The sequence below is a fragment of the Lissotriton helveticus genome, chromosome 9, assembly GCF_964261635.1.
Source record: "Lissotriton helveticus chromosome 9, aLisHel1.1, whole genome shotgun sequence".
Taxonomy (NCBI): Eukaryota; Metazoa; Chordata; class Amphibia; order Caudata; family Salamandridae; genus Lissotriton; species Lissotriton helveticus.
This window is the reverse complement of record NC_136070.1, coordinates 819,730,433-819,750,315: the sequence shown is the minus strand read 5'-3', so window position 1 is coordinate 819,750,315 and position 19,883 is coordinate 819,730,433. Positions and strand designations below refer to the sequence as shown.

Below are 19,883 nucleotides of genomic sequence, written 5' to 3'. Positions count from 1 at the left end.
GTGCAGGGAAATATTGAGCCATATGCGAGAAGTATGGTCTGTGTATTTTAAAAAGTTATGACAAAGGCAGAAGGCCTTGCTTATTTATTAATAAAAGAATATAGTAAACCTAATAGGCCTTACATGGCTAGCGAAAGGTATTTGATTACAGGTAATTTTACAGAATAGTAGGCAATGGTTTTGGTGTTGGTCACCCACAACGATAAACCCTGGGAGTAGAATTTTACTGTGTGGATTCTTGTTGAAAGGGGTTGAATATATTTTTGCCAACTGTAGTTCTGTACATATTTGCAATTTTATAAACGTATTTGTGCTGTTTGCATGCTTATGCACACTTTAGTAGGTAGGCCTGTGATGTATATAGTGTCAAGCCGCTCGTAAATGACAAAGGCCTTATCAGTACACTGGGAACAGTTATGTAAAATTCCTTATGGGTGATCTGCTTATTAAAAAAAAAGTTAGACAAAGCAAGTAGTCCTTACTTAATCACTGTGAAAAGCATATGATAAAGGCAATACATTTTTAAGAGTCGATTGTTATTATACTGTGCTAAAGCCTGTAGGCGGTAATGCTATTTTTACATGGAATATAGCGGTTTACTGTAGTTAGGTGAGATGGTGACCCAGCAGAAAAATCTATGGTAATCCTTATTAGGTTCTATTAGTATAGATTTTATATTGTTTTGGCAACTCTATTTTGTACGTATTTGTAATTTTATTATGGAATACCTGATGGGTGGATTGCGGGAAGGCTTATGACCTGCTCAGTACAGTCAGAGTTGGTTATGATGACAAGTCAATGATAAAGGGTATAGGCCTAACTGTTTATAATGAAAAAATACTCTAAACTAAGCAAGCCTGACATACTAATTATGAAAAAGCTAGTTAATGTCCGTAGGCATTTATAGATGGATTGTTATTACTGAATATTAAAGCATACAGATAGGTTTTTTGCTATATGGAATGTCAAAGATTACCGTAGTAGGCAAGGTGCCTCTATACTCCCTTCTAACAAACAGTGTGTCTAAAAGATTATTTAGTTATTAACAGTTAGAGGTATGTTTGGCTCTCTAGGAAAAAAAATTCCAATGACGTATTTCTGATCAGTTTATTATGAAAAGTTAGGATAAACGCAGTAGGCCTGACATATTGATTCTCAAAGTATATGTTAAGCATACACAGGCATTCAAGGGAGGACTGATATTTCTCTGTATTAAGGCCTACAGATAGGTATTTTGTTACATGAAGTACTTGGTAGATTACCTTTTAAGGGAAGGATTTTAGTGTTGGTTACCACCTCTGACAAACTCTAGGTGGTAAGGCATTTCCACTGTAATCACTCTTGCTAGAATCTCTTCTTAGCTGTCGGCTTGGATCTTGTAATAATAATGAGAAAATGAATTAAATAATGCATACACCCATATGTATTCAAATATATATCCATTTGTATACATGGAGGGCATTTGGGGCACGTCTGTTCTGCCACTGGCCTGAGAGTCATTCATGCTCTTCATCCATGACAGCGTATTGCATCAAGTAATGGTTCAGCCCACATCAGTCATTGGCTCTCCCCCTAACCTGTTAATGATGCCATGTTTTTTATCACAAATGTATATCTGAAAGCAATGAGAGAGATCCCTTATCAACCAAAGGAATAGGGTTCTATTGTCAAGTAAAAAAAACAATTCATCCTTTGGTATACCTCATATTATATATCGAATTCGAATTCAAAGGCTTTATTCGAGGATTTATCTCATAAAAGCACAAACATACATTTAAAATACATCATTAAACAATTGTTTCCTCGTTAAATACAATAATTTAAAAAAGATTAAACAGACATACACAATTGGTTAAAAACAAATAGATATAAAACTTGGTACATATTTACACGGGAGCCAGTAGAGATGCTCCATTCAGTGTACTCTTGGGAACAGCCCTCCTTCTAATAGACCATGCCCAACCCAAATACTTAGCTGTTGCTAAAACTACAGGCATGTAAGTGGAGGTACAGATGATTCGTAAGGCCTCTACACCCCTGGATGTTCCTAGATTTTTACAGACAGGGACTAGCCAAACTTTCCTCGGGATGGCATAGGCTTTACAGGAGAATAGGAAGTGGCCTATACTTTCATTTGGTGCTCCACAGGCTGGGCAATATAGAGTGGAGGAGCTCCTCCACCTACCTGTCAGTGATCTCAATGGAAGGGCACCTGATCTTAACTGGAAGAAAAGCTTTCTCCCAGGGTTGGTTATACTATCCCAGTAGGGTTCCAAAACTGGATACAGTTTAGCTTCCACAAAGCGCCCCATCATGGAATCAGATTTAGTTTTACTCCAAACCCTTGCAGCTACATAATCCCAGTACAGATCTTTAATCACTTTTTTGCTCGGAAAGAGATCCCCGGTTGGATTATCCCATAAATTTGAGAGACCAAGATCACATAAGGAAGACCTAAGATTTTTCAGCCATTCTATCCTATGAAAAGTATTTTTCATAGGATAGAATTTATTTATTATGGCTAAAAACCCCTCTGCGTAATGCAGGATCTCCGGGGTAGTCCAGAGCCGTCTCCAATAAAGAATTGGGCGCAACCTCACTAGATCACTAACTGCCCTCCTCCCCAGATCAAGACCCAGGGGAATTAGTGGGGTGCTCTGCGGGAGTCCTGTAATTCCCCTAAAAAACCTGTTCTCAGAGGACTGCAAGGGGAGAAGTTTCCCATATTATATACATTCACAATCACCCAGCATTTCACTCAGTACGAAACCAAACTCACAGTGGGGAGTTTAGAGGTCAATTCCAAAATAGTTTATCAATCATATGTCAGCAATAGTAGAAATTATACATATCTTTTTATTTAAATCATTTAAAACATGTTGTCATGATTAAGAAGAATCACAAAAAAATCTCTTCACATATATTTCATATCTATATAAAAGATCATAGAAGCAGCAGATAGCAAAGAACTTGCCACAAAGTGCAAAAAAAGGACAAATAACAAGGAAGAGATGAGTATTAAAAGCCATATCCATGTTCAGGGACGTTAAGACTGGAACCTGATATATTGACAATTATTAAATGTCTATTGTGCCAGCCACCAACACGGATGTATCAAGGCGTCGACACATTTGGATGGTGTTGTCCTGGTTAGACCATCTTTATCAAGACCGTGGATTAACTCTCAAATGATATACATGAAATCAATAAATGCAGCACACCCTCCGCGTTGTATACTGTTGCTTGTAGGAGCACATGAACAAATGCTTCCTCTAGGATGTGCTAGTTTGTAATCTCTTAATAATCTCACCCGAAACTTTCTTTTAAAAGATGAAAGGTCTTTCAGGTGTTGATCTGTAGTTAGTCTTTTAATACTCTCATGTTGTTCTTGTTATTTGTCTTATTTTTAATTTTGCACTCTGTGGCAAGTTCTTTGCTGTCTGCTATTATTATCTTTTATATAGATATGAAATATATGTGAAAAGATTTTTTGTGATTCTTGTTCTTAATCATGACAAAATGTTTTAAATGGTTTTAATAAAAAGATATGTATAATGTCTACTATTGCTGACATATGATTGGTATGAACAAGTTACTTACCTTCGGTAATGATATATTTGTAAGAAATATAAGTTAGCTATAGATTCCTTACTTTCAAATTACCCCCAGGCGTCAGACTGGATCCAGAAAGTTTTTCGTAAGCAGTACCTCTGCGCGCTGGAAGGTGGCATTGGTTGGCTCCGCTATTCGTCGTTCGCGTCGTGTCGTCGGGATGATGTTGTGGTAGTTACTTAGACGCCGCCCTTGCACGCTGATGTCAGTTCTGTATATGACTTTCCGTGCCAGAAACGCAGAGACATGCAAGACACTGACCACTGGTGCACAAAACTAGGGCCCTGAAAGGATATGCTTAACCCTTGAAATCAGTTTGCAGAACGAGGAGGATGAGTGGGGCAGTAAGGAATCTATAACTAACTTATGTTTCTTACAGATATATCGTTCCCGAAAGTAAGTAAATTATTCATCTGAAAGAAACACTTTATTTATAGATTCCTTACCTTATAATAAATACCCCAGCAATACCAACCCCAGAGGTGGGTCTGCGAACAAAGATCACACCAGAAAGTCCTGGAGAGCAGAACGGCCAAAGAAGCCATCTCTCCGGACTTGACGGTCAAGGCAATAGTGTTTCGTAAATGTGTGCAACGAAGCTTACATAGCTGCCTGACAGATGTCATTCAGAGGAACACCTCGTCCCGGAGCAGTAGTTGCTGCCATCGTCCTGGTGGAATGAGCACGCAGCCCCACTGGAGGCTCCTTCTTCGATAGAGAATAGCAGGCTTTGATACACAAAACGACCCATCGGGAGATAGTCCGCCTGACCTTTCTTGGCGCCCATGTACCCAACAAAGAGCTGGTAATCCACCCGAAATGGTTTGGTGCAATCCAGATAAAAGGAAAGTGCACGTTTTAGGTCCAGGCGGTGGAGCCTCTCTTCCTCTTTCGAAGGATGAAGAGGTGGAAAGAAGGTGGGCAAAGTCATGGTCTGCCCGATGTGAAAGGCAGTGACAACCTTGGGCTGGAAGGATGAACGAGTCCTGAGAACTTCCTTGTCCTGATGGACAGACAGGAAAGGAGGATTAGATGAAAGAGCCTGGAGCTCACTCTTCTGGCAGATGTGATGGCAACCAGGAATGCAGTTTTAAGCGTCAGAAGTCTCAAAGGACAGTTGTGAAGTGGCTCAAAGGGAGCGCACATTAAATCAGTCAAGACTAGATTCAAGTCCCACTGAAGCATAACGAAAGGAATAGGAGGAAAGAGAGGAGTAATGCCTTTCAAGAAACGATTTACAACCGGGGACTTGAAAAGAGAACGCCTGGCTGCCAAGATGACATCACAAACTTCGGGAGGCGGGTTAAAAGACGTCAACTGCCGCCGCTCACTCTCCACGCAAGGAGGTGGAGGCTGGACAGCTTCGGGTGGAGGACCGTCCACTGTTACTGCAACAGAAGATCCTCCCAAAAGGCAGACGGGGGGGAGGATCGATGGCCATGTTGAGCAGCTCGGGATACCAGACTCTTCGTGCCCAATCCGGAGCCACAAGGATGACTTGGGCCCGGTTGCGCCTGATCTTCTTCAGCACTCTGGGCAGGTGGTAAAGGCGTACAACACACTGCAACTCCAATCGCGACAAAAAGCTTCGCATAGCGAGTGCCACCTTGGAAATTTCAACGCGCAGAATTGCTGACATTGCGCTTCCCCACTGTCGAAAGAGACCTTGCACCACCTCCGAGTGAAGACGCCATTCCTGATCCATCAGGCACCTGCGGCTGAGTTTGTCGGCCCTGGCGTTCAGTGAACCTGCCATGTGTTGAACTATCAGGGATATGCCCTGATGTTCCAGCCATGTCCAGAGGCGGTGGGCCTCCTCAGAGAGGGTCCACAACCCCACCCCGCGGTAGTGTTGTCCGTGAACACCTGCACTACTCTTCTCTGGACAGAGGGAAGGAATGCCTCGAGTGCAAGACGGATCGCCCTGAGCTCCAGAAGGTTGATATGGAGCCCGGACTCCGCAAGAACACCAGAGGCCCTCTGATCTCTGCCTCTCCCATGTGGCCGCCCTATCCCAGAAGGGATGCGTCCATCACCACTGTGTGTTCTGGTTTGGGAAGGGAGAGGGATCTGCTGTTGACCCAATACTGGTTCGGGAGCCACCACTGCAATGGTCATGCAATCCCCTCCGAGATCTGGACACAACCGGACAGATCCCCCTGGTGCTGCGCCCTCTGGAACTTCAGGTCCCACTGCAGAACCCGGATATGCCACCTGGCATGATTGACCAGCAGGATGCAGGAGGCCATTAGGCCTAGCAGCCTCATGGTCATCCTGACCGAAACCCGGGATAGAGGCTGAAAGATCGGAATCATAGCCAGAATATGCCAGACTCGCTGTTCGAGAGGATAGACCCGAAACCGCGTCGTTTCCAGAACTGCTCCGATGAGGAGGAGGTTCTGAGAGGGAAAAGGGTGAGACTTCGGCACATTGATGAAGAACCCCAGAGAATGCAGGTTTGATGTAGTCTGGGGGTGGGTGACGATGCCTGGGGCGAGCCCGCCTTCAACAGCCAGCCGTCGAGATAGGGGAAGATTGAAACCCCCATATCTGTGCAGAGGAGCTGCGACCACCGCCATCACTTTCGTGAACACCCGAGGAGCGCTGGTAAGGCAATAGGGGAGCACGGTAAACTAAAAGTGTTCGTGGCCTACCGTGAACCACAAGTAAAGTCAGTGGGCCGGCAGGACGGGGATGTGAAAATAAGCGTCCTGCAAGTCCAACGCTACCATCCAGTCTTCCGGGTAGAAGTCAGACCAAACCTGAGCAAACGTCAACATCTTGAACTTCTCCTTCCGGAGGAAGCGGTTGACGTTCCGGAGAGGAAAGATAGGACGCAGACCCTTGTCCTTCATGGGAACCAGAAAGTGGTGGAAATAACAACCACGACCTACTTCTGGGACAGGAACACGCTCAATGGCTCCCTTGGCCAAGAGAGACGTAACTTCCTGTTGAAGAAGGCCCAGGTGATCCTCCGACATGCAGAGGTATTGTGGTGGCATGGCTGGAGGAGTAGCCTCGAAAGGGAGGGTGTAGCCCCTTCAGACTATCTGCAAAACCCACCTGTCTGATGTGATGGTGCGCCAGTGGGGGAGGTGATGGCAGATCCTGCTGCCCACTGGCGTTTGATGGGCCTTAAAAGTCGGACTAGGAAGGTTTGGAGGCTGCAGCCCACCCGCTGGCCCTCTGAACCGCGAAGGTAGTTCCCACGTCCCCGTGAAGGTTGGGAAACTTGCTGCGGCCTGTGGCTCTGGGCAGGACGTAGTGGGGCACCCCTACCGTAGCCACGAAAGGGGTGAAAAGCAGCATGAACAGGTAGACTGGAGAGGCCCAAGGGCTTGGCCGTAGCCCGTGAGTCCCCGAAAGGCTTTAGAGCGTTGTTCGCTTTTTCCCCAAAAAAGTGATGGCCATCAAAGGGCATGTCCATGAGGGTATTCTGGACATACCCCAAAAAGCCAGTCGATCTCATCCAGGCGTAGCAACGAAGGGCTATGGAAATTGTCCTGCCCAGAGAGCCGGCGGTATTCAGCCCACAACGGATGGTAAACTTCACTGCATCCCTCCTGGTGGCAAGAGCCTGGGAGAGCACTGTCCGGGCCTCCTCAGGACACTGAGGCTGCACCTGCACCACCTTATCCCACACAAAGTGGGAATAACGGCCCAGCAGACATGCAGTGTTTACTGACCGATGTCCCAAGCTGGTGGAAGAGAAAATCTTCTTCCCAAGATTATCCAGCTTCTTGGATTCCCTTTCCGGTGGAGCAGAAGGGAAGGCGCTCTTGGAAGTAGAGGCTTGGACCACCAAGTTCTCCTGGGTGGGGCGTTGGGAGAGGAAAGTGGGGTCGCCCGGAGCCGGGCGGTGGCGTTAGGCAATCATCCTATCCACGGGAGCCCCCATGTTGGGCATGACCAGGTGCCCAAAAGGACGTCGGTAAGGGCCACATTAAATGGCAGCAGGGGCTCCGAAGAGCTCACAGCCGGCTGAAGCACCTCTGTCAGGAGGTTAGTCCTGACCACCACCATGGGAAGCCAGAGGTTGAGAGCCTCAGCCGCCCTATGCTACACCACTGCGTACAACGCTCCCTCCTCCATAGCCACGGTAGGAGGAGACAACATGCCAAGGTCAGGGGAGGTGTCTAGACAACTGGCATCCCCCAGTTCTTCACTCCAGTCCTGCTCAGATTCCAGCTGATCAGTCAGAGGGTCACCTGACCAATCCCAGTCCTCCTCTACATCCTCTGGGTGCCAATCTGGCCGAAAAGGGACCCCAGGAGTGAACAGGGGCACAAACACCGTGCTCGACGCCGGATCCGGCGACGTCGGTCCGATTCCAGATCCACATCAGGATGGAGGCCGGGGTCAACGACGACCGGCGTTGAATGCGGTAGCGGTGCCGGAGTAATCGGCGCCGGTGGAGGCGTAATAAGGTCAACCGGCGCCGATTCAATCCAGGCCTGGATCCAAAGGGGGCCTGCGGCGCGGGCCGTCAGCGGAGAAGGCCTAGATCCCCCCTACCGCGTCTGCGGGGCCCAAAGGCACGCCGGCGGGTTCGGGCTGCCCAAAGATGGCATGCATCGCCTCGTAAAATTTACAAAGCTGGGCAGGAGTCGCCTCGGGTCCCGGGAATGGAGGGAAGCCCGGAGTGGACTCTTCGGGCTCCCCACACAGAGCCCCAGGAAGGGCACCGCCTGCATCCCTCATTGCATTAGCCGACCGACGGAGAGAAGTCTAAGGGCGACGATGCTTCTTAGACTTCTTCTTGTGCTTCGACTTACCCGACCGAGAGTGCGAAGACTTGGAAGAGTGATGATGGCTCCGCAACCGGTCCCTCAACCTCCCTCGAGACCCGGACATCGAACGGCGTGGAGCTGTCTGCCAGCGCTCAAGAAGCTTTCGGGACTGCTCCCACAAAGCCTTCGGAGCCATGGACCGACAGTCGTAGCACGACTTGGGGTCGTGATCGCGCTCCAGGCAAAAATCCACAAGCCGAGCGGATCCGTAACCGACATAAGTCGACTACAGCAAGTGCATGCCTTGAAGCTGGGCATCCCTACATGCACCAAGGGTCGTAGACTCAATAAGACGTCGACAAAAGTTGCTCAAAAAGTTCAGTCAAAAAGTGACTGGAGGTACCGCTCTCTCCGGATCTGCGCTGGCTGGCGCAGAAAAAGAAAGAACGGACGTCAGAAAGCGAGGGCAACGTCTAAGTAGCTACCGCGACGTCATCCCGGCGACACGACGCCAACGACGCCACCTTCCGACGTGCAGAGGTACGGCTGACAAAAAACGTTCCGGATCCAAGCTTACGCCTGGCGGTAATTCTAAGGTAAGGAATCTATAACCAACGTGTTTCTTTCAGATGCTATGTTTAATTGACAACTATACTTCCCACTGTGAGTTTGGTTTCATACTGAGTGAAATGCCGGGTGATTGTGAATAGTGAATAATATAAGTTAGACCAAAGGATGAATTTTTTTTTTTCCTTGACAAATGTACATCAACTTGAAAAATTAGAGTGCTTCAGTGTCAAGGATTGCTGGACAGCCATTTAGTTTTCAATGTTATCCTTTTATAGTCCCCCTTTGATTTCCTTTTTATATTAATGTTTTTTAAACTACAGATCTCCAAACTGTGCTATCTGGTCTCTTGTTTGCCGCTCATTCCCGCTCCAATGCATGGAATCCCACATAGGCACTTTCTCTAAACCAGGAGGAAGTTATAGAATGCGGTAGCCCATAGTCTATCATTGTTTTACCATTCCAAGTGGCCAGCACTCTCGTTCTAAATGTGGTGGCCATGCTGGAACTTTTAATCAATGTTAGACTATTTTCAAAACCTCTGCAAAAGAAAAGAGATACATGCTCCCATGTTTACTTTCAATGTAGGAAGCATATGCTCATCATGTTTAGATAGTAGCAGGTCTTTTTTTCCACTTGCATTTGCTGTAAATGTATCTTGAATATGTTGTTGCGTGTGTGCCTTATTTTTGTTGTATCAGGGGGTGAATGCAAGAATCAGTCAGCGGTTGGATGAATGCATGCATGAGCTCAAGGATGAGTGACAGAGTGCCTGCATGATGACCAATTGAGCGCCTAAACCCACCAATGGCACAAAGGACAATTGTTCAAACCCATACATAACGGCATTGCAAATGCTTGTCTACTTATTGTTTTTCCCAATATTTTGTGCCAATTACAGGCAGCATTGGCAAAACGAAAAATGAAAAAATGGGGCAGATGTGTAGATGCAAATGCATCATGACAGGCTCAGCGTTATGACGTATACACAAGCATTTGGCATGGCACGGCCATCATCTTATTAAGTGAGACACCACTTGAAGTGGTAAATAAAAATTTTTAAATGACATTATTTGTGTGAAAAAAGCACTTTTTGAAAATGGAGCAGCCTGACAGGAAATGTTAGGTGCCGCGCCCTCCAAAAACATATTGTGTTAGGAAGGATAAAGGAGTGGGTGGACTGAACTCAACGCACGGCTGGTGGATTGGGTCAACCGGAAGTGGGTTGGGGAGCTACAGAGGAGATGAAGACTGGGGGTGAGGAAATAGAAAAATAAAAAGCCAGTGTGCAAGAAGCAAAGGACGAGCCTGGGGAAGAAAGGAGCACATGGTGGCAGTGCTCTAGTTAGCTGAGTAGATAACACCCTTTGAAGCAAGAACGAAAACATTTTTTAAAAACCATGCAAGTAACATTGCAGTCAAAGAAAATGTAAGGCCAAGAATTCATAGACTCAATTAGGACAACTGAAAATTAGAACTAAGGAAGCTGCAGGTGGTGAACAGCGGTACCCAAGAAATCGCCTGTCTTGGAATGAGTTTCTCCTTTGTCAAGGAGCACCTCACCTGCAAAAATGCACTGAATATAAAATGTTTAAGTATTTATATTTTTACTTTGAACGGGATCATGTATTACGATGAAGACATCATATGTCTTCATTTCACGTGTTCTGAGTATTTAAGTGAGTAGTGTAAGTGGTACAGAAGCATATGTAGGAAGAAATGCAAAAAAGCTTCAGACTGACAACAAAAGGATACATAAGGGTTTGTTTCCGATGGTAGTCCATTCAAGTCAAATATATTCATCATGTCGTAGAACTGACCATGTGTGTCCCCACAAATCGTTATCTTGTCCTTCTGAAAGAAAAAACACATTTATGTGAGTGCAAGGGTGGAAGATGTTTGGAGAGGGTGGGAGGGGAGGACGATTTAAGAGGTTACAAAACGAGGGACTAGCAGGTGAGGGATCAGGCAGGGAGGGCTAGGGGTGAGATGGGCGAGGCAAGAAGTGTGTAGCCGCTCGGAAGCCAGGCTGGCAGAGCAAGAAAGGCAGGCATAACAAGTATGAAGAGCAAGTGGCGAAGAGGGCAGGCAGGGCAAGGGCGGAGGCATGTAGAATGAGGGCGAAAAAGGCCGGCAGAGTTCGGGCTAAGAAGTGTTGATCTAGCAAGGCAGCACATTTAAATGTTAAATTACATAACTGTCATGTTTATTGTTGCGTGATTAGTTTGTGTTATGTTATTATATTTTGGCTAGCATGTTAATTTTATTGAATTTGTGTTATCTAACTAACAAGATAAATTACATGGAGAAATAGAAAATAAATGAAATATCCATACTCCAAAGTAGGCTAGCTGACTCGAAGTACTCACCTCCTCCAAGACTGTTTCTACTAGACTTGGGAGCTTGGCGAGAAATTCCTTTGTCTGCACAAGAATCTGCCAGGAAAAAAAATTACTGATATGGCTGAAAGGAGCAGGGCACAATTGTGTACATCATTGCAAAGCGTTGTTTTAGCAAGCATGCTTTTGCAACCCAAATAATACTAAGCATACCATTTACTACGCCTTTAAATTTAGTCACATGAAAAAGTCCTCTACCACGCAAACAACTAGCATGCAGACATTCAACACGCATACCATTTCAACGATTTTTTTTATTGTAATTTATTATTGCACTTATGTTGAAAGCACAAGTATGAGAAAGCGCTGTAAATAGAGGTGGACATTTTGAAAATCATCCATCAGAAATGCAACTGCTATCTAAGCTGTGCAACTTCAAACACAGGTCACCTATGTGAAATAGTAGTCCAGGTAAATGAGTGATGTTTCCCGACTACAAACAAACATTCCGACTACAAACAAACATTCAGACTACGTTTTGAAATGGTTAAACCCATTCGTCTATGGGCAAAAGATGCAATTCTTACATGTGACAGACCAAATCACAGAAAATAAGCAGCATAGTGATACGTGTGGAAGTTAATAATACTCCTGCAATTACACTTGCCCACCACTGCCCCTTAAAACCTCTGCATCCCGTCATCTTTTTTAAAAAAATATTTGTTTTGATATCATTTTCACTTTTCTTAGAACATTTGCTATTAAATTAATAAAAAAGTTTTTTTAAACAAAATTCCAGTGTATTAACACACAATTAATCCAAACATATCTAAACACCCACTGCCTCTAAACCCTCGTGTATCCTGCACAAAGAGTATATTTTCGGTAAGTTTATGTATTTGCCTATTTAGAACAATAAAGTGCATCTCGTCACAAAGAGAAACACTGCCACCTACTGTTCAAATGAATGGTAAAGTCTTGCGTTGTACTTGCGTGTCAACAGTAAAACATGCATGGTAAATATTAGAAGAAGTAAAACCTTGCTAGTAAAGGCTGTTCCCCAATCTAGTTCACACTTCTCTGCATGATATGACGCTTCATCTTTTTTTGACAGTGGGTACACGATGGACACCGAGTTCGAGGTAAGATTCCAGTTCCTCCTACGAATGAGGTTTGTGTGTTTGCATAAGCTGCCAAGGTTTCAGATTGCTAGGTTTGACATTTTCATATTTTCAGTGTAATTATAAATTACATTTCAACGACTATGAGTGACACTTTCTCATGAGAAAAAACAAGCAATAAGACGAGGGAAACATAAATATCAGAAATTAAAACCATCAGAGCAACAAGAAACGTTAAGATCTTAAAACTACTGCAAAGCACTAGAAAAGGAAGGGGACTAACTGGAGACAGAATGTGTGACTGCAGTTCTTCGTAACAGAGGGCAAGCAGGCACAGCAGCTGCTCGGAAGATGATCTCATTGATCTGATCACTCATGACCGTGAGCTAGCCTAAAAAGCGAACTTTATAGCTTAGTGCAAGTGCAACAAGGAGATTATTCTATCACTCAGTCTCAAGCACTTACTTCTTTGCGACCCTAGCAAGCTAGGGCCATGGCCACAAGTGGGCCCCGTCACACATGGCTGAAAAACCAAATTGCTTTTCCACATTAAAACTCACTCCTTTCGTATAACTTCTGTCAAGGAACCGAAATATCAAAAACTCATGAACCCAAATCATGAATAAGTAACCCCATATCCCCATGGTTGGCTTCCTCATGACCAAGGAGATCATGAAACCATTCACATTTCTATATATATGATCAAAGCACTATAAAAGGGAGTTGTAGCAGTTTTTCAGATCACCGGGAAAAAAGGGGGGGGGGGGGGGGAGGGCATTTCCCTTGTTTGCATAAGGGTCTATGGCACCCCTGCTACACGTTGCCAAAGCAGGGCCTAGTCACAGAGTTAAAATTCTCAGCATTGTCATAGACATCCCACAAGCACTTCTCCACCACCTTCCAGGAGAACTCACAAACAAGCTACACAATGACTTGAATGAAACAATCCTGTGTGATTACAACTTAGTGATCACAAGTACCCCACATTTTCTTTCTCTGGACTAGTCCACCAGTGCCAAGGGCCTTCTACTCTTCTGCACAGGATATATTTTACTAGTGGAGACATGAGCTTATCTGTTCATACCCCTACCCCTCAAAGTTGTACAAGTACAGAGGTTGCAAAATTCTGGTTTTTGTGAGTGAGTAGGTCATCCAAGCACGTTTTTATTGCATTCTCATACTTTTGGTCATGTTTTTAAAATATAGATCAAGGACTACGTGCATTACAAAATAGAATAAAACTCTGAGCTGGATGATCAAGAGATCTGAGTCACTGCTTGAAATCCAAAAGAATGTAGGGCTTGCTGGTTGACATCCTCCCAAAAAGAGAATGCAGTGTGTTGCTCCTGATATGGCCTGGGAAGGATGTGCACAGCTTAAGAAAGGATTGTGAACTGAAGTTACCCGAGGCCCACCTGTTGTTGTTGCTGCTGCCCGGGGCTCTCTGGGGGCTGCATTTGTTCCGCTGTTGTGCCCGCCCGCCCCCCGCCGCCGCACGCCTTGTCATCTTGCTGCGGCCGCTGTGTGGAGCGAGGGTCAGAGGCACCAAGGGACTACATCGCCCGGCGGCCAGTGCACCCGGAAACCGACATACCTAAAAGCGCGCCAGGAGGCGCTTAAGTTGAGGCATCACCCCCTGTGGAGCGGGGGAAGTTACCTGAGGCCCACCTGTTGTTGTTGCTGCTGCCCGGGACTCTCTGGGGGCTGCATTTGTTCCGCTGTTGTGCCCGCCCGCCCCCCGCCTTGTCATCTTGGTGCGGCCGCTGTGTGGAGCGAGGGTCAGAGGTACCAAGGGACTACATCGCCCGGCGGCCAGTGCACCCGGAAACCGACATCCCTGAAAGCGCGCCAGGAGGCGCTTAAGTTGAGGCATCACCCCCGGTGGAGCGGGGGAAGTTACCTGAGGCCCACCTGTTGTTGATGCTGCCCGGGGCTCTCTGGGGGCTGCATTTGTTCCGCTGTTGTGCCCGCCGCCCCCCGCCGCCGCACGCCTTGTCATCTTGGTGCGGCCGCTGTGTGGAGCATGGGTCAGAGGCACCAAGGGACTACATCGCCCGGCGGCCAGTGCACCCGGAAACCGACATCCCTGAAAGCGCGCCAGGAGGCGCTTAAGTTGAGGCATCACCCCCGGTGGAGCAGGGGAAGTTACCTGAGGCCCACCTCTGTGGATATGGCATGTTCTGTTACTGAGGTACGGCCAGGTGAGTCTGAAAAAATCTCTGAGAAGGACTGTGAGATAGAGGCAAGAGAATATTTTTGTACTTTGTTCAATTCAACATTAGTAATCAGCTCCTTAATTGTACTGGCTTGAGGGACCTCTTTTTAAAGAAAAAAGTTTATATGGTATATTCTGTACTTGGCAGGGTTTATTCTGAGTTTGTATGTAGTTTTCCCCATTTTAGCAATAATGTGGCTGGGGCCTTTCCATTCAGGCTTCATTTTTTTTATTAGAGCAGGGAATTTATTAGCGCAGGGGAGAAGAACTAGGCCACAATCATTTACTTAATACTCTTCCGATTTTTATCCTTTATCATAGAAGTGCTTCTGTTTAGTCTGACTTTTCTCAATCTGAGTGTGAGCTACCTCTCTTAACTTAATATGAGACCTCAACTGTTGAACACATTCTAAAAGATCCTGTGCTTCTGTTCCCACGTCCTTTTTTAAAGTTCTCTTGTCATTTAAAGTAGGGTTCTAGGTTGTCTGCCATATAAAAGGTCAAAAGATTAACAACCTAGGCTAATCTGAACTTATCCTCGAATGACGAAGAGAGCTAGGGGCAGGAGGAGGTTCCAATTTTTCCCTTCTCCTATAAGCATTTTCTGAAGGGTGAGTTTGAGCTTACCATTATAACGTTCCACCAACCCATCAGTCTGTGGATGGTACACAGATGTTTTAATGTGTGGGAAGACCTAGAGTGGTGCATATCTCTTGTATTAGTTTGGAGACAAAAGGGATGCCCTGGTCAGTAATAATTTCCTTGAGGAATCAAACTCTGAAGAATATTTCAATGAGGACGTGGGCTATGTTTTTTGTAGTAGCTGCTTCCAGAGCAACTGTTTCAGGATAACGGGTTGGGTAATCGACAACTACAAGGAATAGGAGTTACCCCTATTGGTCGTCTGACAAGGACCAATCAGGTCCATGAAAATACTTTCAAACAGTTTGACAATTGTCGGTAATGGTTGGAGAGGAACAGGGGGAGGTCTTTATGTATTTTTACACTGGCATACTTCACACTCTTGACCGGAATTTTTTATTTCGGCATGGATACCTGGCCAATAAAAATATCTCACAACCATTTGGGTGTTTTTCTCTGCTCCTGTGTGTCCAGCCAGGAGGTGAGAATGACAAACAAAACAATTTGATTTCCTGGGAAACTAAGAGCTGGGGATTTACCTACGGTTTTCCCAATCTGTATAAAAGATCCTTTTGAATGATAAATTGACAAAAGTGAGACAGGGCTCTCCCAAGCGTCCCTTCAGGCATTTTGCAAATTTGCATAATTTCTTTGGGCTTTCTGAAAATATCTGTTTGCCAGGGCTCTGAGGTAGGCAGGGTATTGTGACAGGGTGGTTTTGTGTTGTCTTCTTTTTGAGGGTTTAACTATTGCAGTTGTTTCTGAAACATGGAGAGGAATTCCGTATTGCCTGCACCCAATATTATATCTTCAGGGAGTGTTTGTAATACCCCTACTTCTACATTTAGCTCCTTCCCTGATTGGGTAGTCAATAATACCATAGCTACAGTATGTTTTTCCATTCCCATGCACACACTTTATATCTACTTTTCTATTGGGAAGAATTTGGTAGGGTTGCATTCATTTGCTTCGTATTACTAATTGTAAACACCCAGAATCTATCAAAGCAGTAATGTACTGGCCCTAAAAGAAAAGTCTTACATAGAAGCAATGACCCAGCTCTTGCGTGTAAATGGTGCGAGGTATATAGCGGACATCCATGGGTTCTTCTGTAGAATTCTTCCTAGGGCAATACCGAGAAATGTGACCCCACTCCCCACAGTCAAAACACTGGGGACCCTTAAAGGGGGTGGTTCCGGTTTAAAACTTCTAGGTTTGAGGCTTTCTGTGGTTATTCGGACAGGTTTCTCATCGGTTGCGGCCTGACCGCTGGAAACTCCTCTGGGATTTTTCTCTGGATCCCCAAAACCGGGCCTTGGTTGAGCTCTAGCAAAAGTAGTGCTCATTTCTACAGCTTGTTCAACTGTCAATCCAGTATGTTCGCGTAACCATTTCTGTGTCCAAGTATATCAGATTCATGATCTCCCCTTTTGTGTTCTCTGGAGGTTTGAGCCACTTGTCGGCAGCGAGTTTCAACTTAAAGAAAAGAGTTTTAGGATTATCCCCTGGCACACCTAATTCTTTCCGGAACTTCAGACGGTAGCAGTCTGCATCCAACCCAAGTGATAAAGTATGACCACCTTAATTTCCTCATACGATGTAGTACCATATGGATTTGCTACTTGATAAGCGGCTTGAGCTTCCCCTACTAATAGAGAGACAAGAAAAAAAAGGTCATTTCTCTAGAGGCAACGCACAAGCTTTGGCAGCGCATTCAAAGTTCAACAGAAAAGCATCTGGGTCTTTCTCTGGTACATACTTTTGTAGTGATATGTAGGAGCCAGGAGAAGATTGTACAGGAACTAGAAAGACTGGAAGACAGTAGAGACTTTCTAATTGTGCAGTCCTATAATTCTTAAATATCTCACCGTCCGCTTCGGCAGAGGACACCTGTCTCTCAAGAGCCCATTCTAGCTTACGTTGGCCCTGTATCAATTGTTGTAATATGTTCTCTATTTTTATCAATAGAGAGTCAAGGTGCCTTCTCCACCACTTGTCACAGTTGGCGGGATTTCAAACACACTTATGACTCTAATTTCCCAGTGTCTCTTTATTTTGTGAATTTTGCGATTTTAAATAAACTAGTAATGAACTCTTCTTTCTTCTCTGGATTTTAGGTGCGCCAGGATCCAACCACTCAGTTGGAGGGTCCCTCAAACAAAAGACACAGGTCAAGGGTAAGTCTTTTCAAAAACTTAGTTTTCTACTAATTTAGTAATAGTAGTGATACTTTCCCAAGGACACTTTCACTAGTGGTTGTCAGCAAGGAAAGCATAACTTCAGAAAGTAAATGATAACGAAAGATGCTGAGATCTTAATTGACTTCACTAAAGTTCTTAAATTAGTATTAAAAATTTCAAGTGCCCACTTTAATGTGATAATGGCATTCTCAGGTTGTGTGTATACTCGTCGCTTAGATAGAGAGAGAGAGAGAAAAATGAAAAAAACCTTACGTCTGACTTCCCTCACGCTTTCCCCAGATTCGGCCCCTTACTTGGCTAAGCCATGTTTCTACTGAAAAGTGACTGGACTGTGAGTTTGACCGGGGGTTCTATTGTAGTCTTCCGTTCTGGTCCCAGAGGGAGGGCGCAGACTCCAACGTACTCTCAGCGTCTTCTCAGACCTTGATGTTGTGGCTCTCAGACTGCCCTTCGGCAGGGTAAAAGAAGCCCGAGACATTTCTCCTGCTCTGAAATTCTCGAGACAGGAACCAGTTGGGTTTCGGTTCAGTCCTCTTCTCTCGTTTTGCTTCCTCCGACTCTTCTTTCTCGACAACCGTTCTTTCTTCCACTCTCAATCTCTCTACTCTCTATCGTCCCCTTTAAAGGGCAAAGGCCATCCTCAGATTGATTCCTGGTCAATCATGTAACTTACTTTCAAAGGGCTTCTCGTCTCTCAAGTGACTACATTCGTAGGAGTCCTAGGGAGAGGAGAAGGAATCGTCTACCTGTTCATGAGAGGTTTTGCTTTGCTGTGGGGACAAAGACTATTGATACAGTAAAGTGGAGTAGATGACATGCCAGGGAATGTCTTCTTTCCTCTAAATCCTGTGTACTCACACTACAGGCACGTATGACAAAGACATACGTGGCACAACGCTGTATTATTATGCAGGAACCAGGAAAAAAAAGAAGAAATACTGCAAGGACAAGGAATAATGTTGTAAATGATGGAGAAGCCCGGACAATGAGGACCGGGCAAACACGCAGATTTCTAAATGGCTGTAGATGTGGTAGTTCAATGGTGGATCAGATAAAAGGATAGCTTCTGTCTGAAACCAGGGAGTTTGGGATGTGGAACATGTCTGTCTTTAGACATCTGCTGACAATTAAAAGTCTGTTTCCTACCTCCGTAGTAGAGGGAGGAAGTTCCAAATAGACATTTGATGTACAAGAGGAGATCATTTACCAAGTGTTTTTGGCGTAGAGGAATGGGTAACTAGGAGATTTGCAGAGACAAACCTCAGATTTTGTGATGGTTGGTAAAGATTAAAAGAATTTCACATGTAATCTAGTATAGGACCACCATTAGTGGTTTTAGCAGATTTGGGGTTCATTTTAATATGAAACCAATGTAAAGATGTTTAGGCCAAGATAAAGTGGTCTTTGCTGTTGAGGAGACACATAAGCCTTGTTGCTTTGTTTTGAATTAATCAAATTCTAGGCTCTGTAGGATCAGTGTATAATTCACATACAAATGGTAGCTAACATTATACGCATGAAGAACGTGGGATAGGCACCCATGTATACATTAAAGAGACAGAGAGAGGAGTCTTTTGGGTTCCCACATTATGGAACATAAAAAGGAGATATGAAAACCAAACTTGATCTGGTGGGAACAACTTCAGAGGAATAAAGAGATCTGGATTATAAAGGAGCTTCCTGCTCCCGCATAGACTGCACGCCAGTCAAGAAGGGTGTTCAACGCCACAAACTTGTCTAAAAGTAACAAGACACTAAAACAGCTTTGTTCTTTGGAGTAGTTATCGCTTCTAACATTTAAGGACCAAGGTTTTTATCCCTGCTGCAGGTGGAAGCCAGAGTGAACGTCACTAAGCAAGTAGTTCGATATGGGTCGAATTTCTTGAGAAGTACATTTATCTGCTGCATCACAGTACTTGTGCTAGTCCAAATTAATAGAGTTCTGTGCCAATCCTGACATGTTCGTTGAAATTATGTAAACGAGGAGACGCGCGAGCGCGCGATTTAATATGGCAGCTTGCATTTCGGCTCCGGCTCCGGCTCACCCGTCCGTACAAGGTAATTAAGCCGAAGTATACAGGATTAACTCATTTCCTGTTATAAGTCTTCCACTTTTTCTGGCGATTTTTGCAGCTTCTGGACCTCCTCTGGCTTCTGGCTCTTCTCCTCCGAGACTTCACTCAGCTTGCTTCAGAGTTCTTGTCAGGGAGGCAGAGTCCTGGGTTTCCTCCCACAGCTAGTTTTAGCTGCTGCACTGGTTTGCACATTTTTTATTTTATTTCTCTTGTCATTTTGACAACTATTGCCTTAGATTTGTCATTTTCTTAAGAATGGAAAGTAAGTCTGCAGCAAATAAACGTAAACAGACAGTTTCTCCTCCACCTTTAAAATAAAATATGGTTGATTCATTGGAACCCTCTCTTACTACTATTTTGGAGGAATTAAAGGCTGATAGA

At 44.9% G+C, this 19,883-nt stretch overlaps 1 protein-coding gene across 2 annotated transcripts in view; it reads right to left on the bottom strand.

Annotated features, from left to right (window-relative positions):
- Window positions 1-19,883, bottom strand: part of PPP5C (protein phosphatase 5 catalytic subunit) — a 253,241-nt gene that overhangs the window by 102,113 nt on the left and 131,245 nt on the right. The window contains exons 5-6 of one of the 2 annotated variants that reach the window (XM_078660986.1): window positions 11,279-11,344; window positions 10,665-10,763 (exon numbers count right to left, since the gene is read on the bottom strand). In XM_078660986.1, the coding sequence (XP_078517112.1) occupies window positions 10,665-10,763; window positions 11,279-11,344 (165 nt within the window). The remainder of the gene's footprint in view (window positions 1-10,664; window positions 10,764-11,278; window positions 11,345-19,883) is intronic. The other variant, XM_078660987.1, reaches the window with a different exon arrangement.